Here is a 27,006-nt window from a genome sequence, read left to right on the forward strand (position 1 = left end):
AGCAACTGTGTTACAGGTAATCATTTTATAGGAAAAAAGTTAATACAACATAAATTAGTTGAAAGTTGACTGATGTTTAACAAAAGTACTCAAGATTTTACCATCCTTCTACATTCTGCAAAATGGATTCACTAAAGGTTTTTAATCCTTTCAAAAAATAGGTACTCTACCATTGAAAAAAATCCAGACTCTCAAAATAAATCCTGAATGGTTTCTTAATGTTATTATACTCCATTAAAAACAGAAAAGAATTTCAAATGTGCTAACAAATGTACTACATATACCTGGAAAAAGAATAGGTCAGTGTCCCAAAATAGAATTATGCCTATTTTTAGCAAAATCTAAAATTAGTCTATTGAAGTATCAATTAACACATCTCATCTATAATAAAAGCACAAAGCCTAAAACTGAGAAATTCATGAGATTAATAAATATTTCATGTGGGAACTAATTGCTATGGACACTTGAAATCTATTAAATAGCCTTTGCATAGTGGTCTTAAAAGGTCATGCACTGCTACTACTGATCAAATGCTTGACATATTTAGTAGCAAAGGCACAGGATACAACCACATGCACTGTGATACCTGGCCTCTCCCCACCAATTTTATATTTCAACTTCAGCTAAACCCAGACTATCGACTGTTTCCAAATTGGTATCTTGCAACTATAAGAAATAAAAACAACAGAGAAATTCACACTAGAATATACTATGAAGCAGTTGAGAACTATATTCTAGCCCAATAACTGACATCAAAGCCCCCAATTTAAAACTATTCCATGTATTTCAGACCTTTCCCTCTCTTTGCTATAAGCAGGGTCTCAGCAATATGTTCAAAATATTTTGTTTGGACCCTTATCTTACACCATATTCAAAAATTGCCTCAAAATGGACTAAAAACCTAAATGTAAAACTTGAAACTATAAAACTCCTAGAAGAAAACATACGGGAAACGCTTCATGACACTGGATTTGGCAAGGATTTCTTGGATATGACATTAAAAGCACAGACAAAAATAGACAAATGGGACTACATTAAAATTAAAAACTTTTGCACATCAAAGGACACATCAACAGAATGAAAAGGAGAAAATATTTGCAAATCGTATCTGATAAGGGGTTAATATCCAGAATATGTGAGGAACTCCTACATCTCAACAACAATCAGAACAAAAAAAATTGGCCAAAGGATGTGAACTGACATTTCTCCAAAAACGATACAGAAATGGCCAACAAGCATATAAGAAGTTCAGTATCAATAATCCCAGGAAAATGCAAATCAAAACCACAAGATATCACCTCATACCCATTAACATGGCTACTATTAAAACAGAAAAGAACAAGTGTTGGTGAGAACGCAGAGCATGTAGAGAAACTGGAATCCTTTTGCACTGACAGTGAGATTGTGAAACAGTGCAACCGCAATGAAAAACCGTATGGAGGTTCCTCAAAAAGTTCGACTACCATATGATCTAATAATCCCACTTCTGGGTATACATCCAAAAGAATTCAAAGCAGGGTCTCAAAGAGACATCTGTACACTCATGCTTACGGCAGCACTATGAGCAATAGCCAAGAGGTAGAAGGAACCCAAATGTCTACCGACAGATAAACAAAATGTGGTATATGTATACAATGGAATATTATTCAGTTTTACAAAGGAAGGAAATTCTGTCACATGCTACAACATGGATGAACCTTGAGGTCATCATCCTAAGTGAAATAAGCAAGTCACACAAAAAAAGACATATACTGTATGATTTCATTTATATGCGGTATCTAAAGTACTCAAATTCTAGAAAGTAGAAGAGTGGTTACCAGGGGCTGGGGAGAGGAGGAAATGGGAAGTTGTTTAATGGGTACAGAGCTTCAGTTTCATAAGATGAAAAAGTTTTGGAGATCTGTTGCACTGTAATGTGAATATATTTAACAGTGTACACTTAAAAATGGTTACGATAGTAAATTTTATGTGTTTGCCACAATAAAGAGAAAAAGCTGAAGCAATGTAAAATATTATTTTGTTAAATACTCATAATTTTGGTAGAATTTATTTTACTTTAACCACTGAAAATTCAGCATCCAAACTGAGATATACTGTCTAAGTGCAAACCATTTCACCAGATTTCAGTACTTAATATGGGAAAAAAGAATGTCAAATCACATTAATGATTTCATATTGATGACATATATTTTGAACACACTGCTTTAAAATGTTGAATTTAAAAAATGTTATGCTTTAAAAACAGTAATTACAGGATAATGTGGGGTCAATGGAACTGTGTTTGTTTTATAAGGTTAAAGATTGGAGCATATTTATAGGCTGGTGTAAAAAAGAAAGCAGGGAGGAAGAGATTAAAAACATAGAAAAGAAGGGAGTTAATTGATAAAGCCGCTCCTGAAGGAGACTTGAAGAGATAACAGGCACATTTGGAAAAACAGATCTGAGACTTACGTAGGTAAAGTTTGGAAAGGGAGAGACAGAAAAGTCCTAGAGAAATCACGCAGATCATTTCATTTCCTCCATGAAATAACCAGATTATCTGCAGACTATATAGAAAAGGTGGAGTTGGATAAAAGGGTTTGTAATGATGAGGTTTTGGAATAAATCATGAGTGATGAAGAACAAAACCCTCACTGGAGCTAACAAGACCCATATGATCAGGCCATGGCCTACCTCCCTGGCGTCAGCCCCTGCCATGGTCCCAGCTCTCTCTCATCTACCTCCTCCCCCTCCCTCAAAGTGCTATCCACCTCTGACTGCCTCCTCTGAGGGTTTACCTGTGTAACATCTACTCAGCCAGATATCTGTTTAAGGACAACTTCTTCGGGAAGTCTTCAGTGATCCCCCACTCTGCAGAGACTAGGGCAGTTCCTCTTCTCATAACCCAAACACCGTATGCCAGCACCATCCAACAGAAAGATCACTTGAGCCACATGTGTCATTTCAAATGTACCAGTAGCTATGTTTAAAAAATAAAAAGAAACAAGTGAATGAATGATTATCATTTTGAGACAGAGTCTCATTCTTGCTGCCCAGGCTGGAGTGCAGTGGCACAATCACAGCTCACTGCAACCTCAACCTCCTGGGATCAGGTGATCCTCCCACCTTAGCCTCCCCAGTAGCTGGGGTCACAGGCACATGCCACCACACCTGGCTAATTTTTTATAGAGACAGGTTTCGTCACGTTGCCCAGGCTAGGCTCAAAATCCTAAGCTTGAGCGATTCTGCTGCCTTGGCCTCCCAAAGTGAGCCACCATGCCTGGTTGAATTATTTCTAATATTTTATTTAACCCAATATATCCAGAATATTATCTTGAATCGCCTCTAGATTGTAAACTCCATGAGGATACCACAGCATTCTTAGCTCAGTGTCAGAGCACTCAGTAGGGGCTAAAAAAACGTTTACAAATTGACTGAGGGGTATGGGGGCAGGGGGTTGAGGGACATTTCCCTGCATTGAGGACCAGCCATTTAATTGGTGATACCAAAGCAATGTGAGACAGAAGCAGAGTTAATCTGAACAGGGGCGTTATCTGGCAGGTACAACACAAAAGACAAGTCCAAGGGAGGCAAAGGTGCCAGTGGGAAGCATATTCCAGGTGTTTAACCATGGGCTTCCAAACTGGATAGAGACGCTCTGCAAGGCCAAAAGGTGTCCCTGCAGCAGGGAGGGGAGGGTGAGGTGGAATAGATGGACTGGCACACTGTTGCTGTGAGGAGGCGGGGGCAATCTAATAGAAAGTGTGGGTGTTGAGAGAGCTGGAAAGATAGGAGAAGAGACGGAGGTCCAACTACAGGATATGTAAGTTTTAAGATTTCTAACGTGGAAAATTTAGGGAAACGACAAGGTGCCAAATGAATGTTAAGATACAGTGGAAGCAGGCCGGGCGTGGTGGCTCATGCCTGTAATCCCAGCACTCTGGGAGGCCGAGACACGAAAATCATCTGAGGTAAGGAGTTCGACACCAGGCCAACATGATGAAACACCATCTCTACTAAAAATACAAAAATTATCCGGGTGTGGTGGCGGGTGCTTGTAATCCCAGCTACTCGGGAGGCTGAGGCAGGAGAATCACTTGAACCTGGGAGGTGGAGGTTGCCGTGAGCCAAGATTGCACCACTGCACTCCAGCCTGGGTGACAGCGAGACACAGTCTCAAAAAATAAAAAAATAAAAAAATAAAATAAATAAAAATACAGGCGAAGTTTGAAGCAAAGGTCACCCGGCTGCAAATGATTAACTCCTCGAATGAATGTCTTTTAAGATTTTAAATACTACAAGGGCAGAGACAATCTTTTGTGTGCCACCCAAGCCCAGCACTTCTTAGGTACTTGTTAAATACAACTAAACTGAAAGTCAAAATTCAAATGTTAAAAATCACATAGAAGTAAAACTGCCTTTGCAAAAATTGTATCAGTGAAAAAATTATAGCAGTGGGGAGATCTTAGCCAATTCTCCTCTTGCCTTTAGCTTTCGAGCTGCCCTTAATTATTCCTGGGCTTAAACCAAGCTAATTTTGGGAGACATTTAGTTTAAAGTTTAAATGGTAACAGCTCTTCCCCAAAATTCAACCACCTTTGTAAAGCTAATGAGGGACCACCAAGCTAGGCAACAGAGGAACCTGAATTCAGCTAAGGTGTAGACATAAACAATTGCCAGCCACTATTCCAGAGGTCACAGGATATGCAACTTCCCCAATTACTCCTGCAGATAACATCACTACTGGAGAACCTAAGACTGGCCTTTTGAGATATCTGTTCAGGTTTTTTGGTTGGACCAACTGACCACTCCTGTGGCCTCACGCGGAAGCCACTCAGAGCATAGGAGGACCATTTCCCACACCCGTATGATTGTGCCCCCAACCAATCAGCAGCAAGCACCCATTGCCTAGCCACTCCTACCCCTTCCCCCAGACTACCTTTGAAAATAGCCCCCAAATGCTCAGGTAGGCTGATCTGGGTAATAATAAAATTCCAGTCTTCTGTTCAGCAAGATCTATGTGTGTAAAAACTCTTTCTCTATTGCAATTCCCCTGCCTTGATAAATTGGCTCTATCTGGGCAGTAGGCAGGAAGAACCCATTGGGCAGTTACAGAAGAAAAAGCCACAATACTAAAATAAGATTTAAGTAAAGGTCTCCAATTTATGGGTTCAGTAATTATTTATTGGTCTAAATTATAAGGGGTTCTCATAAACAATTAAGTCTTTAAGATTAGCAGCCGAAATCCCAACGGGGAAGGGGCTGGCAGGTATAAATATTTCCCAGATTTACCTTACTTTTATCTGTAAAACAAAGTAATAGCCAACACAGCCTTGGAAACTGAGAGGAAATAAAAACACACTCAGGAGTGTTTTTTTCTATTCTCTTATTCAACACAACAGTCATCAACACAGAATACTTCTATGTCCAAATGCGGGTTTTTCCCCCCCACCCCTGATACACAAAGCAGTGGACACCAGCTGGGTGTCCTCTAGTTCAATTCAATTCTGACCTGGAGACAACCTCAGATCCCAAAGCTGAGGGCTCAGTCTCCAAGACTGCTCCCCTCTCCAACAGACACCACTCGCAAGTGCAGGCCTCAGAAAATTCTAACTGACTGGCCTCAATTTGGGGTTCCCATAACCCCTCTTTGGGTTCAATTAACTTGCTAGAGCAGCTCACAGAACTCAGGGATACACTTACTTAGGTTTACCAGTTTATTATAAAAGATATTACAAAGGATACAGATGAAGAGATGCACAGGGCAAGGTATGGGGAAGGGGTGCGGAGCTTCCATGCCCTCCCTGGGGCGTGTTACCCTCCAGGAACCTCCATGTGATCAGCTATCCAGAAGCTCTCTGAACCCTGTCCTCTTGGGCCTTTTATGAAGACTTCATAACATAGGTATGGTTGGTTAAATCATTCGCCATTGGTAATCAGCTTACCCTTCAGCTTCTGCCCTCCCTGGAGGTTGGTGGTGGGGCTGACAGTCCTAACCCTCTAATCCGGCCTTTCCAGTGACCAGGGCCCATCTTGAAGCTACCTAGGGGCTGCCAGCTGTTCAGTCAATTCATCAACATACAAAGACACTTAGCACTTTGCAGATTCCAAGGAATTTGAGAGTTGTATGCCAGGATACAGGGATAAAGACCAAATATATATTTCACAACATCACAGAAGCTTTAATATAGCCAAATACATCTTATTTGACACATAAGATATAGGTCCTCGAAACTTGGCTATCATCACTTTTTACACTGGCCCCTATTACATACTTTAGAGCAATTTGTTGTTTCAAATAATTCTAAGATTACTCTTCAAGAAAGAAAAAATTAAACCCTCATTTGTTTTACATATGAAGGTGGTATGCTTTTAAAGTGGACACACAATGACTGTTTTATAGTATGTTACTTGTCTATTGCCTATTTTCTGCATTTGTTTCTATTCCTCATTTCTCCTGCTCAGCCTAATTTTTTAAGAAAAAATAATTTTTCCTTGCATAATTTCTCCACTGAGGGAAAGTGACTGTCAAAATTATCATTCATAAATCTCCAGGCTGGAAAGATTAAACGTATAAGCTATGTTTGCATCCTATCCTCCACAACAGTTCTGTTCCTATCTTTCTAGCTATCTTTATCAAGACTTCAGAGGCTCTGCCTCGGTGCTTTGCAAATAACCAAGAGAGGACAAATTTATGACGCGGCTATTGTCAGTTTACCTCTGAACAAAGCTTTATCTCTATGAAATAGTTTAATCATAAGCCATCAATGTTGCAGTTCTTCTATCTTCCTATAAGAACATGAAACACTTCAAGCTTCCTCACTGGATCAATTCTCTTTTGCTTTCCCTCTGACCAATGACTGTTTCAAAGATTTGGAGAAGTCTGTGAGCCAAGCCAGATCAAAGACAATTTGGATCCAATTTGTTCATTAATACATGCTGTCGACAAAAAGAGTCAAACTCTGCAACATATTTGAAGAGATTTATCGTGAGCCAAATATGAATGACCATGGCCCATGACACAGCCTTCAGGAGGTCCTGAGAACATGTGCCCAAGATGGTGGGGGTACAGCTTGGTTTTCAAAAAATTTTAAGAAATACATTGGTTTGGTCCAGAAAGGTGGGACAATTGCAGGGGGTGGGGGGGGAGGGGTCGCGGGGAGTGTCATTCCAAGCCATAGGTAAATTTAAACATTTTCTGGTTGACAGTCGGTTGAGTTTGTCTAAAGCCCTGGGATCAACAGAAAGGAATGTCTGGGTTAAGACAAAGGATTGTGGAGACCCAAGTTCTTACTTTCAGAGGAAGCCTTCAGCTAGTAGGCTTCAATAGGTGGTAGTAAAATGTTTCTTATCGGAGTTAAAGTCTATGTTAATGTTAATGTCAGAGAGGTATAACAAGTCATGTCCGACCTCCCACTTCCCAACCATGGCCTGAAACTGTCTCTCAGGTTAAATTTTAAAAGACCCCTGGCTGAGGAGGAAGTCCATTCAGATGGCTGGGGAGAGGGGGAACTTAGAATTTTATTTTTGGTTTACAATACATTAATATTTGTTTAAGTACTTAGGGATTCTGCAGTTAGCAAAATAGATAGGATCCCAGCTCTAGGAAGCATACATTCTAAAGGATAGAACCTACAACACCTGCTTCTTTAAAAGCATACTAACTAGAGGACAATTTATTATTGTAATGTCATGAGCACTTGCTTGTTAAAAAATTCCTTTTTTGAGACGGAGTCTAACTCTGTCACCCAGGCTGGAGCACAGTGGCGCAATCTCAGCTCACTGCAACCTCCACCTCCTGGGTTCAAGCGATTTCTCCTGCCTCAGCCTCCTGAGTAGCTGGGATTACAGGCACCTGCCACCACGCCCAGCTAATTTTTGTATTTTTAGTAGAGACGGGGTTTCACTGTGTTGGCCAGGCTGGTCTTGAACTCCTGACCTCGTGATCGCCCACCTCGGCCTCCCAAAGTGCTGGAATTACAAGCGTGAGCCACTGCGCCTGGCCAAAAAATTCCTCTTAATAACTTCTCAGAAGGCTAATACACAAAATAGCCACCTTTTCTGAATCCAACCAAACAAAATGACATTAACCAGATTTTCCTACTGCTTTGTATTTTCTGAGGAAAAGAAACACATGCCAGGAAAGCTAAAAGGGATGTGTTTTGTAAAACTTTCAGGCCCTCCTACAGGGTCAATTTAGGTAGGCCTGCCCCAATCTTCTAATTCTACATGCAAGATACATATATATTACTTTTTCAAACAACACTGCTTCCTAAATAGAGGAGAACCTATGAAATGAGACCTGTGATTCTTTTTTAAAAACCTAGATGCATTTGGATAGAGGAAGGTGGGCCTGTGAACTCTAGTCCTGCAAGCAGAAAGGAAAGTTAAATAGTTCCTCATAATACAAGTTAAAGATATTGGGTGGCAATCGGAAAGGAAAGAAAGAAGACGGGAAGAAGGCCAAAGAGCCAACCAGATTACAAGAGCCTGGAGTCCTCCTTTCTTTGATGGTGGCCAAAATGTATTTTAAGGATAGAAATGCCTAATATTCAATGTCAACACTTCTGATATCGCTCCACTGTGAACCCCTTCACCCTCCCCTTCCTCTAAGTCTCTCATAAAGCTTACCATATCCATAAAGGCTTTCTGTGAACTCTTTTTTTTTTTCTTTTCTATTCTTTCGTAGCTCCTGTGAGACACAACTATCCAACAACTGCATCATGGATCTCTCGACCATCCATTTAGCACCTCCTTAGATTAGTCCAAAACTGAACTTATCTTCCCTTCTACACCTCTACCATCAATTGTTTTTAACTGTTCCTTCTCATATCCTCCAACATTCCACTAGCTCATTAATGTCATCATCTAAAGGAACAACTAATATTTACTGAGCACTTGGAATGTGCTAGGTATCCTGCCAAAGGCATTAAATGAGTAATTCCCCTAACCCTACTAAACAGGTACGACAATCATTTCCCAAATGTTAGGGAATCAAAGTTCTGTCAGGAGAGTTATTCTAAGGGTAAGTAATAGAATTAGAATTTGACCCGTTTTAATTCCCCAGCCAGCTTACCCAGTATATGTCAATCAATGCCTGAAGTCAAACAACCCAGGATTCATCCTTCCCTCCTTAAGCCTATCCAGTCACTTACCTAGTCCAGCCTCCTAGTCATACCTCTTAAACACCACGTCGTTTCTCCTTCCACTGCCAGCACACTAGCATTTACTAAGTCCTTACTATGTGGCAATCACTATTCTAAGTAATATACGTGTTTTTTCAAGTTCTATCCCCCAAACTCTGAGACGACAAACCTAAGGAACAAAGAGGTTTCAGTGTATGACAGAGCCTGATTCCACCCCAGGTAATCTGAACAGAGAATCCCTGAGCACTTAACCCCTCCATTATAACAGCCTCCAACTTAGTCTCCATACTGCCCATCTGGAAGCCCACTATCCTCCAGACGCTGCAGATATCTTTCTGGAATGCTTACCCGTTATCATGACATTCTCCTGCTTAAAATTAGCAGCTCAGTATCACTGACTGGATAAACTCCAACTTTCTTAATCTGGTATAAAAAATCCTTCATTTTTCTGTTCAAGTCAATTCGGTAAGTATTTTAGTGCCCAATGTAAGCAAGAAAAGGTGCCAAGTGCTCTGAAATGAATAATACATGTCCCTGACTACTACTTCCACCTCGGACACTGGGTCCTTCGGCCAGACAAGCCCATATGCAAAGCTCATAATACAATAGTCCAAAGATACATGCATTTATTTTTTAAGTGGCCTGCGTGCTACGTGCCTACAATGTACGAGATTCTAAACCAATCTGAAGACTAAGTGCCTATGAAACACCTATTCTTACAGGTCTCCAAGCAGAAATGCTCCCTAAGTTCAAATTACTTCAGGATAACCGGTGGGATAAAGGCATGGATCAGTTTCCAAATGAGAAAACTGGGCAAGAAGCAACCCCTGCCATCAATGGCTGGCATGCAGTAGGTACTTTATCAGTGGCTAATGAATAAATAATGAAAAAATTTCAAAGTTGATGAGAAGACGAGAGAAAGAAGATATATGGAGAATGTAACACACAAGTGGGCCGAATTAAAAGTAATGTTATTCTACTTTGGTTCTCATTTGGCCTACTTTTACCCCATGGGAAAACTCACATGTGGGACTTGGACAAGCTAAAAAGCCAAAACTTTGTTATTCATGGCTCAACAAAGCTTTGATAAGCCAAAAAGGATACCAGATTCCCGCTTCCTTCTTTACCTGCCAAAGTCCATTTTCTAAAGAGGTGTGGGGGTGGGAATCAAATCTAGCAAAGTAAATAAAATTGATCTACTGAGATCCAACTTCATTAGTGCTGCATCGAAGTACATGCAAAAGAAATATCAAAATCTGTCCTGGGAAGAAGGCCAATTTACAAGTAAGTACTATTGCCGCAAGAATGTGAAATTCTTAAAGGCAGTTCCAATAAGCTGGAGCTCACAAGTGTTCCTCCTCCTGCACCGCCACCGCTTTTCACTCAACTTTGTTTCTGATTTCTGTGATTTTAAAAAGCATAATATATACAGCAAAGCCCATGCATAAGTGTACTTTAGCTCCTGGCACAAACGAACGTCTGGATTCATAAACTTAACGTAAACTGAAATACTAGAAGAAACACTACATGAGTCAAAAGTCCTTGTCTAAAACGTGGCATAAAGCTTTGAAAAGCGAGTGATGTATTTCCTGAATGATGCTTTGTGTGCGACTGCTTCCAAATCAAGATTCATATTTTTAAATTACCCCCTGGAAGATGTCAAATCTCTCTCCCACCCTCTCCAGCCTAAAGAGAAAGGTGAGAATTCACAGGTAACAGGCTGGGGCGGAGGGAATGATCTCTCCCCATCCCTTTCCAGAGGAACAAAACCCGATAAAGGCAGCTAGTGCCACTCTCATTGCCGACACCACACACACACACACACACAGGAAATTTAAACACTCACCCCACCTCTCCCTTCCTTTAAGAAGCAAACGACGCCAAGATCTGCACCACGGTGGCCGGAACCAGCAAATGCTAACAGCCGGAGGCCGCCCGCCTCCCGGGCGCCTGCAGGCGGCGGGCACCGGGCGCCGACTCTCCCTCCTGAACCAGCCCCACACCCGAGTCCACGCCAACCCCGCAGCCTGGGCGAAAGAAGACAGCCGCGAAGGGACAAGGCTCCGGGGCGAGCTGTGGCGCCGCTCCGGCCGCCTCCCGGGGCGCGTCGCTGCCCCACACCCAGCTGACGCCCGCACCTGAGGCGGCTGCCCGCAGCCGGCGAGAGGGCGCGCAGCGAGGCGGGCAGGGCAAAGTTACTCACTGGGAAAGCGCGGCTGCCCGGGCCGCGCACCAGCTCCTGGCGCCGCTGCTCGGCACCAGCTCCCGCTCTCCGCGGCCCGCTGAGGGAGCGGAGAGCCTGTCCGGCTCCGCTCCGCCAAGAATCGCCGCCGCCGCCGCCGCGGATTTCCTGGCAAGAAGCAAACTCCGGCCAAGACTTCACTTCTCAACCGCCCCTGCTGCCTTCCCGGGGGCAGCGCCAAGGCCGAGCAGCCCAACCCGCACCCGGGCCAATCGGAGGTAGCACAGGGCGGGAGGTGGGCGGACCAGAGGGCGGCTCCACCTATCCGAGAGCTCGGGAGGCGGGCCAGAAGGGACCCGTCACTCCTGGGTTAGAGTGAGACCACTCCGCCCTCGGCTCCCGCCTCCCCCACCCGCCCCGGGCTGTCCCCGCCGCCCGCCTGATTCCCCTGCTGGAGACCCGCTGGCTAGGTGTCTGCGCGCACCCCCGGCCGCCGCCAGGAGTGGCACAGCTGGGGAAGGAGTGAACATCCAGAGGAATCGCGGGGCGGGGTGGGGGGAGGCCAGGAGAACAGGTGGCGCAGGGAAGCAGAAACGTAGTTGCGCTGGACAGCTGGAGTGGGGCAGGGTCGGGGCCGGCGGCGAGGGGACAAGAAGGGCCGATTCGAGAGGAAGCGCACCTGAGGGAGCGCGGCGAAGGCCGGGACGCAGGGAGCTGGGCGGAGAGCGAGCCTGGGCGGCGAAAGGTTGCCGAGGCGGGGGCTGGGCGCCTGGGAACAAAGGTGAGGGCGGGTTCCGCAGGTGAGGAGGTTTGAGGAGCCACTGGGGAGAAAGGGAAAAGGAAGACTACAGCCGGAGAGGACGCGCTCTGGGGGTAGAAGGAATCCTAGGACGGAAAGGATAAGGTGGGAAACAGTTTTTTCCCAAACTCTCACTCCCCCAAAAGAGAAAGACATTTCTTTCTTGCCCTTTTTTGACCCAGTTGAAAATGCAACTGCAAGCTCCCCGGTGAGACAAATACCGCCTTCAACCTTCGTATTCTGTGGTGACTCATCTCGCACGTGACCCCCTCCCTCTTCAAGGTGTGTTGACCGACTAAAGTCTAAGCCTGTCGTCCCACAAAAGGCCCGGGAGGGCCGGGGTCCCAGGAAGGGCCATCCTGGGTCAGCACCGCCCCAGTGGGGGAGTCGGGCCGCTTTCAGACTTGCCACTGGGAAGGGAAGTGATTTGGGGGCGGCAGGTAAGGCACCGCCCCTTCGCCATCACCTGCAGAAAAGTACCAGAGTTGAGCCGGGGCGCCCGCAGGCCTGTCTGGGCCTCGGGGTAAGGCGGCGCTGGCCACGCCCCCTGCCCCTCCCGCCGCGAGTGGCCTCATGTGGTCGCCCAGGTGAGCCGCGGGGCTGCGAGCCACCGCCCACCCCGCGTCGGGGCGGGGCCTGGGGGCGGAGCCTCATGCCCCGCCCCGCGGCTGGTCCCTGCCGCGCCGCTGCGGCTCCTCCTCCCTCCTTCCGTCCTCCGCGCCTTCCGTCGGTCGGTCCTTCCTTCCTGCTTCGCCTCCGCGCCTCGCGCTATGGGACAGAGCCCCCGATCCGCCAGCACCACCTGAGGATCCGGAAACCGCCCCAGCGATGGAAGAGGATCAGGAGCTGGAGAGGTAACGGCCGAGGAGGAGGCGGGCGGAGCGGGCCGCGCCCAAGGGGAGCGGGTGGCCGAGGGGCACGCTGCCCGGCCTGGCAGCCGGGGCCTGACTCGGGTCGCAGAGAAGCATGGAGAGAGAAGTGGGGAGGAGACATGAATGTGTTTCAGTTGAGAGGCTGAGAGGTACACTAGCTATCAAGGAGGGAAGACAAGTTGGGAGACCAGAGTTAAGTATCCGAACTGCCCACCCCGGTTAGAACAGCAGCGTGTAAAATCACGCCCCGGGCCTCTGCTCCCTGAGGACGGTACTGGTGCCTCTGTCCCTGTAACTACGGCTCACCTTCCTTCTATGTGCAGACTGCTCCTAAAGCCACTCTGTGCGCTGAGCTCTTTTTCTCCCTCCTGCTTGACTCCTGGACCTTCCATTGTCCTAGTTTCCTTCTCTTGCAAAATGGAAGCCGTCGTTGGGCCTGCACATTGGTCATCCGTATCCTCTATTTTTCTGCTAGAGCAATCGGGATTTCTATGCCTTTCAACCCCCTTTTCATCCTCTAGCAGGACAAGTCCTATTCTAATCCTATCCCTTGCTTGTGACTCTACCAAAAAATATTTTTGCAAACACTTAAGTTTGTGTTTTTCTTAGAAAACTCCCCTTGTGGCCAGTGTGGATGGTCAAATGGAGCAGGGAAATACTGGAGGCAATAAATTAAATATTTATTTATAGAGTTTGTGGAGGCAGGAAAATGAGAGGTGAATAATTCTATGTAGCTGGAGTAGATTAATAATAATGTGTTGCAATGTGATATAGTAAATGAAAAAAAGCTAGTTACAAAACAATATTCAGTATGATCTCATTTTTATAAAAAATATGTGTGTAGAAAAATATCTGGATTGAAGACCTCAATGGCTGAAGGCGAGAGGAAGACAGCCCTGGAAATGGTCCAGGCAGCTGGAACAGATAGACACTGTGTGACATTTGTATTGCACGAGGAAGACCATACCCTAGGAAATTCTCTACGTTACATGATCATGAAGAACCCGGAAGTGGAATTTTGTGGTTACACTACGACCCATCCTTCAGAGAGCAAAATTAATTTACGCATTCAGACTCGAGGTACCCTTCCAGCTGTTGAGCCATTTCAGAGAGGCCTGAATGAGCTCATGAATGTCTGCCAACATGTGCTTGACAAGTTTGAGGCCAGCATAAAGGACTATAAGGATCAAAAAGCAAGCAGAAATGAATCCACATTCTAGTCCCTTATGCAGTATACAAGGAGAACTGTCCTGTAGGATATTCTCTTCCTGATGGTGCAGAACCCAGAATTAGAAGTTTGTGGTTACAGCATACTCTGTCCTTCAGAAAGGCCTGATTCTAGCTGTTGACCCCTTGCAGCTGTTGGAATCTCTGCAAGAACCTCTGTATTCTTCTAATAAATTCCCTCTTATTTAAACTAGTTTGACTGGTTTCTGTTCCATGCAACCAAATGGTTCTTGAGGATGATTTTTTTTCTTTTAATTAAGCCAGCATTGAAAATAAGGAAACTGAGAATATCAGAGGCGTAGACGAGAACTGTGATCATGGGAGTTAAAAGGAGTATGTATCCATGTCTGTAGTTGGAGTGGTGGGGGTAAGGGAAGAGACAAAAACCATGACCCCAGTTAGATTGTGGTTAGTTTAAAAACAAGGAAAGAAGATTGGGGTGGGGACTTGGCTTCTTGCTAAACTTTTTGGCTTTTAAAGAATTGCATCATTTGCTGTGATTGGTGGACTGGGCAAGGATGGGAATAATTTGGAAGAAGTGTGAGAATTCTGGTTTTACGTTGAGAGTTTTAGGGAGTAAGTCTCCATCTTTGAGGCATTTACAGGAAAGATACCAGTTTACTGCTTGAATTTTGGGATATACTTAGTCATGATCTAAGTAAGGTGTTTTGATTATATTACAGAAGGAGAAAATTGGGATGACTAGATAAGATTTTCAGTCCTTAAGTAGGTATAGTCCTTAAGTAGGTATAGCCTAGGGCAGTAGAGAAGAAGCCCTATTTGAGAGAAGGTAAAGCCAAGGAGAAGGAAAATTCCATGTAGGGGAAATGACTGTTTTGGAAAACACATATCCCACCCGCCAGTGCTCTGTGCTTTCAGGCCTTGTTTATGCTATCCCCTCTTCCTGGGCCAGTCTTACTCCTGCCATACTCAAGTCAAAGCTTATGTGTCAGGCCCCTCAGCCTAGCTTGGGTACTTCTTTGTGCTTTCATTACACCCTGTGTTTCCTGGCCTTAGCATTTACTATGCTATTGGTAGTGCTTGTTTACCCACTATACCAACTTGGAGGTCAACATGATTCTGGTACCTGGAACACCTGACAGGTAGTGGACACTTAATAAATACTGTATGAATTCATGTAAGTAGTTATGGCATGCAGCTTTTCAGTCACTCAAACCTGACCTCTTATACTAGCCTGCCATAGAACCTACATTTCCTACACTCAGTCAACTTCTTTAAAGATATTTCCGAATTTTTGAGCACTAGTATGTTCCAGGCCTTGGGGATAGATATGTAGCTATAGTGGATGAAACAGAGTAAGTCCTGTTCTCATAAAGCATGTGTTGTAAGAGCCCCTTAAAAAAAAAAATTGTGAGGCTCGGCATGGTGGCTCACACCTGGGAAGCCAAGGTGGGAGGATCACTTGAGCCCAGGAGTTTGAGACAAGCCTGGGCAACATAGGGAGTCCCTGCCTCTACAAAAAAAATAAAAAAGCTAGCCAGGCATGGTGACACATTCCTGTAGTCCCAGCTACTTGGGAAGCTGAGGTGAGAGGATATCTTGAACCTAGGAGGTTGAGGCTGCAATGAGTCATGATCACACCACTGCACTCCAGCCTGGGTGGCAGAGCAAGACCTTGTCTCAAAAAAATATATAAAATTAAAAACTTGTAATTCTGTAAAAGCAGCAAATGTAGGGTCAAGATAGAAAACATGAGAAAGGAATCTACTTTAGGCACGGAAGTTAGGAAAGGTGTTCTAGAGATTACAGGAAGGGAGAGAGCTGGCTGTGCAAAGAGAGAAAATGCATTCTGAGGGTATAGCATGTGCAAAGGTCCTAAAGCAGAAAACTGGTGGCATGAGGAACTGAAGATACTGAACGAAGATTTGAATGTTTTTGTAGCACAGTAGACAAGGAGAAGGGCCTGTCCTCTGGAGTCCATGGGAGGAAGAGTTGGGGTAGTAGGGATTTTGGATTTTAGGTACAGTGGGAATGACATCTTCATTACTTTGATTACAGAGTAGGGGGAGATGAATTATAGGGAGGCTGGAGTAGAAGCAGAGAGAGACACTATAAAGAGTTGAAGTGGCCTGGAAGGGTAAGAAGCTAGTGATGGAGAAGAGAAGATAGGTTTGAGGTGTATTTTAGAATTGAATTGGCACAGAATTGGTACACTTCAGGAATTGTGGAAGATGAAGAATCAAAGATGACTACTGCCTAGCTTTGGGGCCAATTACTGAAATCGGGAAGCTTAAAATGGAAAATAGATTGGGAGGTGGAAAAGATGATAGGAGTCAAAAGTTTCATTTGTGAACATTGTAAGCAGTGGCTGTGTGAGTTGGAGATCGTGGAAGAGATCTAAGCTGGAGACAAATTTTGTGAGTCCTTGCCATAAAGATGACATAAATTGATAAAAAAAAAAAAAAAAAAATAGAGGGTGATAAAGAAGTGGGCCCAGAACAAAGCCCTAGGCAACTTCAGTATTTAAAGTTTGGGTCAAAGAAGAGTTAAAGATAAGAGTATTTGTAAGTTTGGGTCAATGTGATGGTAGGAAAGTGCAAAAATAGGGTGTAGAAGCCAAGGGTTTCAAATAGGGAATAGAAAAATGTCACCTGGAGTTAACATGGAGGTCACTAGGCAGTAGCAGCATTAGTTTACGGCCTAAGAAGAGTAAACATTACCACTCATTATACAGAGGAATGGCTTAGTTTGGTTTTCCAATAAAACAATCACATGAAAACGTTGGAAGAGGTGAGTTTAGGTGGGAGCAGGGATGTCATAGGGCAAGGATACAGAATATTCTCTTATGGTGATAGTAAGAAATTCTGGAAAGTCAATGTTTGTTTAAGGGCATTAGCCTTTGAAGATAAAAGGAAACTCAAAAAGGATATGGAAAAGGATTAAAAACTTTTTTCCTCTCCCAAAACTTTGCCTGTGGGGATAGTAAATAGAATTACTTACATGGAGTTTAATTCCTCTGAACCGAGGCCTGTCAGGAGATGAAAACAAAGTTTAATTAGTGGACATCAAGGTATAGACTGATGATAGTAGATGAAGTACAGTGGGAAACACACCCAGAGGCGACTGCTCACCACATCACGACTTCATTGCTCCTGAAAGAATTTAGACTGATCACGTAGCATGCAGTCTTGAATGTCTTTAGGGTGACCATAAACTCACAGGTTCATACAAAACACCTGCAGAAGGCAGCTGGGTGGAGGGAAGAAACTGAAAACGGGGCAGGCAGGTTAACCAAGAGTCTTGTATATGTGAAAGGAATCTGCATAAAGTCTGTAGGGACCTGAGGGAAAGCTGAGTTGGTCCAAAAAGGACCAGGGAGATGAATGTGAATCTTACACATCCTGTGAAAAGTTAATCTGCATCTGATTTGCACTCCAGTAGCATTTCATTCTTAATAAACTCATGCCAGTGATTCAAGATCAGAACTTATCTTCAGCTGTAAAGTACTGTGACTTTTATAAAGCCGATTATTAAATAATATATACCAAAGGCTTTTAATATATAGTAATTCTGAGTACGTGCTGGTACTATTTTCGAAGTACTTTACAAGCTAATTAATTATAAATTGCATATAACTGTAACATCTAAGTACTCTAATTAGTTGACATAATGCACAGATTCACACAGAATCTCGAGAGATGGAAAGGTATCTGCAAAGTGGTTTCTTCAGTACTGACCCAGAATGTTCTGCATCTCAAGAGATAGGAAAGCATATCAAGTTCCATGGCCTACCACTCCCCACCCTTCCTTTAGTTTCCCTTAAACACTTTATTCAGATTTTAGATGGTCTCCAGATCACTAGACAAAAGTCATCTTTTTGGTTAGCGTAATTGAGAGTCATTCTTTGTAACAACCTTTAAACTGGGCTCTTAGGAAGTTTGCCCAAGTCTACCCATCTGCTTTCAAGTACTTATTAAGACCCCCAAACCCAGCCTTTTTTTGCTCAAATTCTTAATGTTGCTATTTTCTTTTCCTGCTTTATAAACTATCCTGGCACAGTTACTGTGTGGATCTGGGTTTTTGTTTTTTTTTTCTCATGATGAAATTCTTCTCAAACTTGGATTATTGGATCTCTAAATTATTTAACTATACAGTAAGTATGTACCTAATAGTAGCACAGTCCTGAGAAATGGTGGAAATAAGAGACTATGAGTCTGTCCTGAAAACCCTTCTGTGGTTTTGGAGAAGGCAGACAAGAGCTGTACACATGAAAAAGAAAACCAATTGTATTGACAATGAAGTGCCCGAATGTGCAGTGTAGAGTATTATGTGATGAATTCAGAATGGGATGGGTGAAAGGCACTGCTGAAACATCGATTCTTTCATGAGCACCCATTCTGGCGGCCAGTGAAGATGGCAAATAAGAATCGGCGGCTTATTATTAATAACAGGAATAAATGGGTTTCCTTTTCTCCAGTGTAAGAGAGCTGTTAAAGATTCTTGAGGTAGAACTGCCGTACAGTTTTAGTTGGTGGTTGTTTTTTTTTTTTTTTTTTTTTTTTTTTTTGTGTCCCATGCCTGTGTGCAGAATGGGTGAGTGGAAGGAAACTGGAAGACAGCAGTGAGCTGGGGACATTTGTAATAGTCCAGGTATAATGTAAGGAGGGCATACTTGTAGGAGAGGAGATAAAAGGATGAATTAAAAAAATGCTTAAACAAAAAAAGTAACTTGGAGACAGATTCTATAGAGGGATAATAGAAGAGTTGTAGATGACCCCAAAGGCCCCATATCCAGGTTCATTTACCCCTTTGTTTATCCTACCATTCCCTCACAACCAAAAACCAGTAAGGCAGGATTTATCATTTCTTCTCTCCAGCCTATCCTTACTAATGGGAGTTAGTGGGTGCAACCACCCTTACCTCCTTCCCCGACCCATATCAGAAGAATTCATGTCTTTTACAAGGATATGAATCCAGGGCTACAGATGTGAAAACTGAGAGTTGAGGAGAGGAGATCAGGGCAGTGAACAGCCTGACTCTTGCAGTCTGCACTTACCAAGCTGCTTGCTTTACAGGGAAAGTTTTCATTAATTCGTTCCGTAAATATTGAGCACATACTATATGGAGGCACAGTTTAGGGGCCAGGATACGGCAGTGAACAAGTTGGCCCACATTCAGTTTATTTTCTGATGGCAGAGTTAGACAATAAAGAAACATGCAAACAAATTTAATTTCAGGTATTAAAAGAATGATGACAAGGAGAAAACTCTGAGTAGTTAAGGAAGGCCTTTCTGAGGAGGTAACATTTGATCAGAGAAATACAAGACGAGAGAGACCAAGGATAAAAGAGAATAAGCCCAGAATTTTTTAAAAAACCTGAGCTTAGATTATTCAGCAATGAAAGCAAAATTGTGGACCTTTCTAGAGGAATAAGTTGTATATTTCAGCCTTGTGTGTGTTTGTGACTTTTATTAGTGCCTAAATTTATATCATCTGTTTTTAATCTGTATGTATTTACCTAACAATTATAGTAAAGAATATTGAACTACCCTGTGGGAAGGAGGATATGTAGGATATTGGAGTTGTTTTCAGTTAGCTGATACATGTATGTATAATGGAGGGGCTTATTTTAATTGAACTTTTTTTTTTTTTTTTTTAGAAAAGTACACTTTTTTTTTTCTTTTTTTGAGACAGGCGCACTGTTCCCAAGGCTGGAATGCAGTGGCACAATCTCAACTCGCTGCAGCCTTGACCTCCCAGGCTCAAGCAGTCCTCCTACCTCAGCCTCCTGAGCGGCTGAGACCACAGGCATGTGCCACCATGCCTGGCTAATTTTTGTGTGTGTGTGTGTGTGGAGACAGTCTTACTATGTTGCCCAGGCTGGTCTTGAACTCCTGGACTCAAGTGATCCTCCCACCTCAGCCTCCCAAAAGTGCTAGGATTATAGGCATGAGCCACTGTGCCCAGCCAAAATAGACCTTCCTTACGAATAGAAATTGATATGTGTGGAATCTTGGGTATCTTTTCAGTAAGCATAGGCATAGCAAACTGAGGCAGTATAACATTGGAGTTAAGAGCTGTTGGACTCACAATGCCTGGGTTTTGATCCTGGCTCTAGATGTTAGCCATGTGACCTTGGACATACTGTTTGATCTCTTTGTGCCTGAGTTTCTTCTTCTGTAAATTGGGATAACAATAATACCATATAGGGATGTTACAAGTGTTAATTTAGATAATATTCAAAGTGCTTAGGACAGTACCTGAACCATAAAGCATACTCTCAATCAATGTTAGCTATTAATGTTATTATTGTAGTATCATTGATGTTGAGCAAGCTGGGTTGGTTTATATTCCTTCATGTGAAAACTTTGAAACAAAAAACCTTAGTAGCCTGTGTTATTTTTTTTGTTTTCTTCAGTCTATAATATGATTTGAGGACCTCTGTATGGAAGGTTATCAGTCTGTTAAACCTATAGCTTTTAAGAAAAATGCTTTAAAATAGCATTCTTATTAATAGGCTATAGAAAAGTCGCAGACAAATTGTGTTTCTCCTCTTTTTTAAAAAAATTAAGATTCTGATGGAACATTCATAATCATCCTTAAGCTTTAAGATTAAGCAGAAAGAGAAGCAAGTTCTATAGCAGATGGGTACCTGGCTTGGTGCCAGGTATCTGGAATATTGGTAGGGAGCCAGGGCTCAATCTAGGTCAGTTGATTGTAAAAACTGCATTAAAAAGACTTTATTTATTTATTTTTTTTTTTGAGATGGAGTCTCACTCTGTTGCCCAGGCTGGAGTGCAGTGGCGCAATCTCGGCTCACTGCAACCTCCGCCTCCTGGGTTCAAGAGATTCTCCTGCCTCAGCCTCCCGAGTAGCTGGGACTACAGGCACCCGCCACCAGGCCCGGCTAATTTTTGTATTTTTTAGTAGAGACAGGGTTTCACCATATTGGACAGGCTGGTCTTGAACTCCTGACCTCATGATCCGCCCGCCTCGGGCTCCCAAAGTGCTGGAATAGCCACCGCTCCTGGCCTGATTTTTTTTTTATCTAGTACTGTTTCTCAGTATATTCCCTGTTCATTATGCAAGGCACTTAGCATATCTCAAAAACAAAAGCTACCTTGGTGCTTTTCTAAGTTTTACCTTCCTGACTTGAGTCAAACCTCAAAAAAATTGTGAATAATGCCCCCACCAATTCTATTGAAAGGACTCCAAGAGAAAATCCAACAGCCTGGAGCATCTAATTACACAGAGATTGAACTAGTTGGCTTAAACAACAGCTTGGGGTTACAATTTTTGTTTTTTTGTTTTTTTCATGGGTGGGAGAGACTTTCTTTTTCTCTGCCGACCTCTTTCAAGGCAGTGTTGTGTAGAGGCGAAGGGTAGGGACTCTGAAGTCAGAGGGCCTGTTGGCTTCACACTTCCTATCTTATGAATGTGGGCAAGTGATGTAACCTTTCTGAGCCTCAGTTTCCTTGCGTATAAAATTAGGCTAATAATAACACCTACTTCATAGGGCTATTGTGAGAAATAAATAAAGCACTTAGCACAATTTCTAGTACACTTAAATACTCAAACATTAGCTATTGCTATTGATATGTATGGTTGTTGTTCAAGTCAGTTAGTGGGAGTTGAACTAATGGTCTTCACAGTACAGGTTGTGTCATGTTATCCATAGGAGCCCTCCTGGCTGGCTTGCATGAGCTGTCCACCTCCCGCACCCTGCTGTCTACCAAAAGCATCACCTGTGACTCTGCTTCACTGGCCTTCTCACTTCTTTTATTCATATAAGCCTAACATTGCCATTTCAGGGCCTTGGCACTTGCCCTTTACTTCCCAAACCTCTCTTCCCCTAAATCTCACATGACCTGTCTGTTTCCAAAGTCATTTGCTCAGGGAGACCATCCTTGACTGGGTATTAGTCCATTGCTGCATAATAGATTATCCCAAAACTTCGTGGCTGAAAGCAACAAATACATCTCAGTTTCTGTGGGTCAAGAATCTGGGTGGAGCTTAGCTGGGTGATTTTGACTCAGGGTCTCTGACAAGGCTGTAGTCAAGATGTCATCCAGGCTGCAGTCTTGAGGATTGCATGGGAGACGATTTGCCCACAAGCTCACTCATGTGGGGCTGCTACATGCCATGGCATCTGGCTTCCTGCCAGAGCCAGGAAAACAGAGAGAACCCAAGACAGAAGCCAGTCTTTTTATGCCCTACTCTCAGAAGTGGCATTCCATTGCCTCTGCTCTATTCTGTTGGTTAGACATGAGTCAGTAAGTCCAGCCCACACTTGAGAGGAGTACATGAGGGTCTGAATACCAGGAGGTGGGGATCCTTGGCACCATCTTAGCGGCTGCTTACCCATCCGCCTTCTCTAAAGTGGCATGCACACCCACATACAAACCTCCATCACTCTCTATTCCTTTACCTAGTTATATTCCTTCATAGTACTCATTGTCAACTGACATTATATTATATATTTATCTATTTATTGTCTAACTCCACTTGAAAAATATCTCCTTGGTGGCAAGGGCCTTGTCCTTGTTCGCTTCTGAACCCCAAGCACTTAAAACTGGGTCAGGCACACAGTAGGCTTTCATTAATGTTTATTCAGAAAGTGAATGAATATATGCATGATTACATATCAGTGTCAGAGTATGAGTGCCACAACAGGAAGAAGGACTGATGATTTATAATGACATTATTTTGTACACTTATCAGCTGACGTTTGCAACTCAGAAAGCCACCACAGTAACAAGCTTCAAGAAGACAAAAAATTACTGAGTGGGACAAGGAACCGTGCCTATCCTGTGGCTTCAGTGGGAAGAGGAGCTGGGGGGAGGCAGGGGGTAAGCATCATAGAGAGCCTTGATAAAGGTGGTTATGCTTTATATTCTGTTTCATTTTTGTCTTCTCTGTGTCCTCAAGAGCCTCTAACACTACTATCTTCACCACCTTGATCATGCTTCATCTGTTATCTTGTCTATTGGTTTAAAAAGGTAGAATATCTCCCACTTGAAGTTGATTGATGGATATTTTTACTTTGCAACAGCAGTATGGGAGAGTGACATGAATTTTCCTTGGGATCTTGTCCCCACAGAACTGTAGTAGGGAAAAAGTTGTAGGATTGTTGTTTTGAGTACCATGAAGTGGAATTGAAAGGATTTGATTCCAAGGCATGCTGTTTTTTCAATGCCGAATAGTACACTCATTTCCTAACCAGCTGTCTCGTAAATCTATGCCATTTACTACAAATAGCATTGCTTTGGAAAAATAACAGAATGCATGCATTTGTTTTTCCAGCAGCTATTTAAGGTCCATTTGTTTTCCAGGTACCAGGAAAGCAAAGACGAATCTCATTTCATGCCTACCTTCACAGAGTTTGCAATCCGACTAGACCAAAGAGCTGTGTAGTATTAAAGAACTGAAGGATAGGTGTCATTTTTTGTAACTCTTTTACCTCATTAAAATTGCAGCGCCCCCCCCACCCCCCAGCACTCCTACCTTGTAGTATTTTTTCTATAGCACTTATCTTCTAACATATGAGATATATAATTTACCTATTTATTGTATTCGTTATATATTTCCTTTCTCTCTACCCCTCAAACACACACACTGTAACATAAGCTCCGTGAGAGCAGAGATTTTTGTTTGAATGTTCACTGATGTATCCACAACCCCTGAACAATGCCTGGCTCGTAGCAGGTGTTTGAAAAATGTTTATCAAATGAATGAATAGAAGATTCACTCTGTATTGTTTTTACATTGAATACCCCAAGAGCTGAACTTGAATTTAAAAAGGGAAGTAACTATTGTATAAGCTTCGAATTGAGAACCACAAATTTGTGGTTGTATGTCTTCAACTCTATAGTCTGTCACATGTAGATGGCAAGAGACTGGGCCTGTCCAGGAGTCAGACCTAGAGGTTCATTTAGGCAAAGGGTGACCAGAGCAGGCAAAGATAGAGTGCCAGAGGAGTAGCCTATGCAGTAGGAACCAAGCAGATCTGATATTGCCAGGTAGATGACTCCAGAGGGGTCACCTGAGCTAAGAAGAATTGGGCATGTTGTTTATACACACATAAGAAGGCAGGACTTTGTGTCTGCAAGGCCAAATTTGGCTGCAACGCATCTCACATTGATGAGAACTGACCCCCGCCAAGGCCGACAACGTTGGTTTTGTGAGCACCTGTTCTACCCATATACCTACTGTGTGGTTTCGGATTTGGGGAATTCCCAGACCAATAATATTTCAAAAAAATCTAATGGGGTGAAAGGATGTCGGATTGCTTAAGTTTTATTTTGCCCTTACTTTGTGAAATGGACTTTCCCTCACTTCGGTGGAAAATTGCCAGAAATCCCAGTCTTTATTTAGGTGACCTGAAGCACTTGAAGGACAAAACAAAGACTTAAAGCATTCAATAATTGGATGTCTGTTGTGCCATTTTTATCATGTTAGCTCCACAATAAATTGAACAGACTCTTGCACTTTTCCCTTGGGTCCTCATGAGCATTTGTCTACAACTGTTAATAAGTTACATAGGATCTAAGAATAAATTTTCATTGGAACTCAGATTTCAAGTGAAGGATCACCCAACGTTGTGATCCCTCATCTGACATTATTTCAGATCCTGAGTTGCTTCTTTGTTCTGCGTACTTAAACATAAGTCCTGGTACTTGGAATACTTAACAAGGAGTTTTTGTTGCTGTTGTTGTTTCCAAAAGTGATTAATATAAAATTGGTAATATAAAATTAATATAAGCTTCATTTATCACTTCATTCCCTGAAGATGAGGAGTAAAAGAGTACCATCATCATATTCTTGTCAAAGTAAATGAGTTGGATTTATATTCTTTATCAGACCTTGTAACTGGAGCCTTCTAGACTTGATTCTACAGTTTTATTTCTGCTTTTTGTTTATTGGTTTGTTCACATGGCAGAGATTGCAGTTTGTCCTTAAATGGATGGAAAATATTAGGGATTCTAGGGGCTTACGATTAGAAACTTATGATTAGTTTGTTTATATGGCAAAGATTGTACTTTGTCCTTAAATGGTTGGAAAACATAAAGGATTCTAGGGGTTTATGATTAGGAACTGTTGTGCTGAAAATGTCTGTCTTTAGAAGTGTTAGCTTACAGGTGTGTCACTGTCTGCTGCCCAGACTTGTAGCAAGCAGAGGATTCCCTTCCTATTTCCTTGTTCTAATAAGTTGGTCTCCATCAGAGAGCAATGACAGATCAGAACAAGCCAGAACATGAGGAAGCCAACTAGACTTATTCCTGGCCAAAAGCAGACAGCCTAACAGACACGTAACTGTGACTATAAAGTGAGAAGACTGATTTGCCTCACCAGGTAGGAAACCCAGTTTAATCCTCCTTCAAGGTAGATAGTGTCTTTTCCCCTTTATAGAAAGGCAACTGAGACCTGGGGAAGTTAGGTAACCAGCCTAAGGTTATATGACTAGTGATAAGATGGGAACCCAGGATGGCCTGACTCCATACACTCTGCTTTTTTTTTTTTTTTTTTTGACACATAGTCTCACTCTGTCACCCAGGCTGGAGTGCAGTGGGGTGATCTTGACTCACTGCAGCCTTGACCTCCTGGGCTCAAGCAGTCCTCCCACCTCAGCCTCCCGAGTAGCTGGGACCATAGGTGCAAGCCACCAAGCCTGGCTAATTTTTGTATTTTTTGTAGAGATGGGGTTTTGCATGTTGCCCAGCCTGGTCTCGAACTCCTGAGCTCAACCTGTCCACCTGCCTTGGCCTCTCAAAGTGCTGGGATTAGTCATGAGCCACTACGCCTGGCCAAACTCAGCTTTTAATGGGCATGATGTTGTCGATGTTACCTGCCTTGGACTCATATGAAGATAACAGCTTTGCCAGAGCATATACTCCAAGGAGTTCAGTTTAAGAGACAAAATTGTTGGCCTGGCTGAAACGTGCTGGCAATGGGGCTGTTCTTTGTAAATCTTAAACATGAAAACAATCAAATGAATGAGAGAGTAACTTGTTAAGAACCCAAATAAAGGTTTACTGATAATACTTGGTTTCTGAAAACACCATTTTTCATATTATTAAATCTTATTAGTATTATCTTTAAATATGTTCATTTTAACTTTTTCATCTATATTGTGCCAAAGCAGCACTTGATCATCCTCAAAATATAGAAACTTTTATTCACAGATTGAATGAAATAAGGGTATGTGTTATTTGACAGGACTCTGGATATGAAGTCAGAAAGCTCTGGGGTAGAGTCAGCTGTTCCCCTTACTGGTTGACCTCAGACAAGGCAGCCTCCCTAAGCCTTGGTTGCCTAAACAATAAAAGCGAAACAGGAACTTCAAGGGTTCATCTCAGACTTGGTGAGGTAATATATATTATTCCGTAAATTGCTGTGCACATGATATTTTAGTTAACATACATAACTGTCAATAGTATAACTATGATTACTATTGAAATTATAACTAAAATGATTATTTTTTGAAAAATTCTTAATAGATTTGTTCAGTGCTTCATAGTTACAAAGTAACTATATATAATGTGTATATATATATATATATACACACACACATACACACATATGTATATAAATTGTATTTAATCCCCCTAAGAATTCTGAAAGGGTAGTAGAAATATCTTCATTTTAATCACATAGCTTTGTGACCTTGAATATCACAGGATCACAGAGCTAGTAGGTGCAGAACTGGGACTCATTTTCTCACCACTATATTGTGGCTGCTTTCTTATTCTGTTAAGGTTACTTGATGGTGTCCTAGATTTAAAACTGTAAAGGAAGAACTGCATAATTTGCCTTCTAAAAGCACTGAGAGGTGTTTTAGGG

At 42.8% G+C, this 27,006-nt stretch overlaps 3 protein-coding genes across 9 annotated transcripts in view; 2 read left to right on the plus strand and 1 right to left on the minus strand.

Annotated features, from left to right (window-relative positions):
• LNX2 (ligand of numb-protein X 2) overlaps window positions 1-27,006 on the minus strand; it is a 109,001-nt gene that overhangs the window by 64,882 nt on the left and 17,113 nt on the right. Inside the window, exons 1-2 of one of the 7 annotated variants that reach the window (XM_063619227.1) lie at window positions 11,329-11,566; window positions 2,778-2,959 (exon numbers count right to left, since the gene is read on the minus strand). The exons of 2 other annotated variants lie outside the window; for them this stretch is intronic. The gene's annotated coding sequence lies outside the window, so the exon portion shown is untranslated. Of the gene's footprint in view, window positions 1-2,777; window positions 2,960-11,328; window positions 11,567-27,006 lie in introns of those variants that run through there. 4 more of the 7 variants (XM_063619226.1, XM_063619223.1, XM_055244135.2 and 1 more) reach the window with 4 other exon arrangements.
• Window positions 12,380-27,006, plus strand: part of LOC129463529 (protein POLR1D) — a 48,711-nt gene continuing 34,084 nt past the window's right edge. The window contains exon 1 of the mRNA XM_055244140.2: window positions 12,380-12,960. Within this exon, the coding sequence (XP_055100115.1) occupies window positions 12,935-12,960 (26 nt within the window). The 5' untranslated portion in view covers window positions 12,380-12,934. The remainder of the gene's footprint in view (window positions 12,961-27,006) is intronic.
• On the plus strand, window positions 12,828-14,398 carry LOC129463528 (DNA-directed RNA polymerases I and III subunit RPAC2). Its single transcript, XM_055244139.2, has 2 exons — window positions 12,828-12,960; window positions 13,823-14,398. The coding sequence occupies exons 1-2, from the start codon at window positions 12,935-12,937 to the stop codon at window positions 14,196-14,198; spliced, it is 402 nt and encodes a 133-aa protein (XP_055100114.1). The 5' UTR covers window positions 12,828-12,934; the 3' UTR covers window positions 14,199-14,398.

The sequence above is a fragment of the Symphalangus syndactylus genome, chromosome 15, assembly GCF_028878055.3.
Source record: "Symphalangus syndactylus isolate Jambi chromosome 15, NHGRI_mSymSyn1-v2.1_pri, whole genome shotgun sequence".
In the NCBI taxonomy this organism is placed as follows: Eukaryota; Metazoa; Chordata; class Mammalia; order Primates; family Hylobatidae; genus Symphalangus; species Symphalangus syndactylus.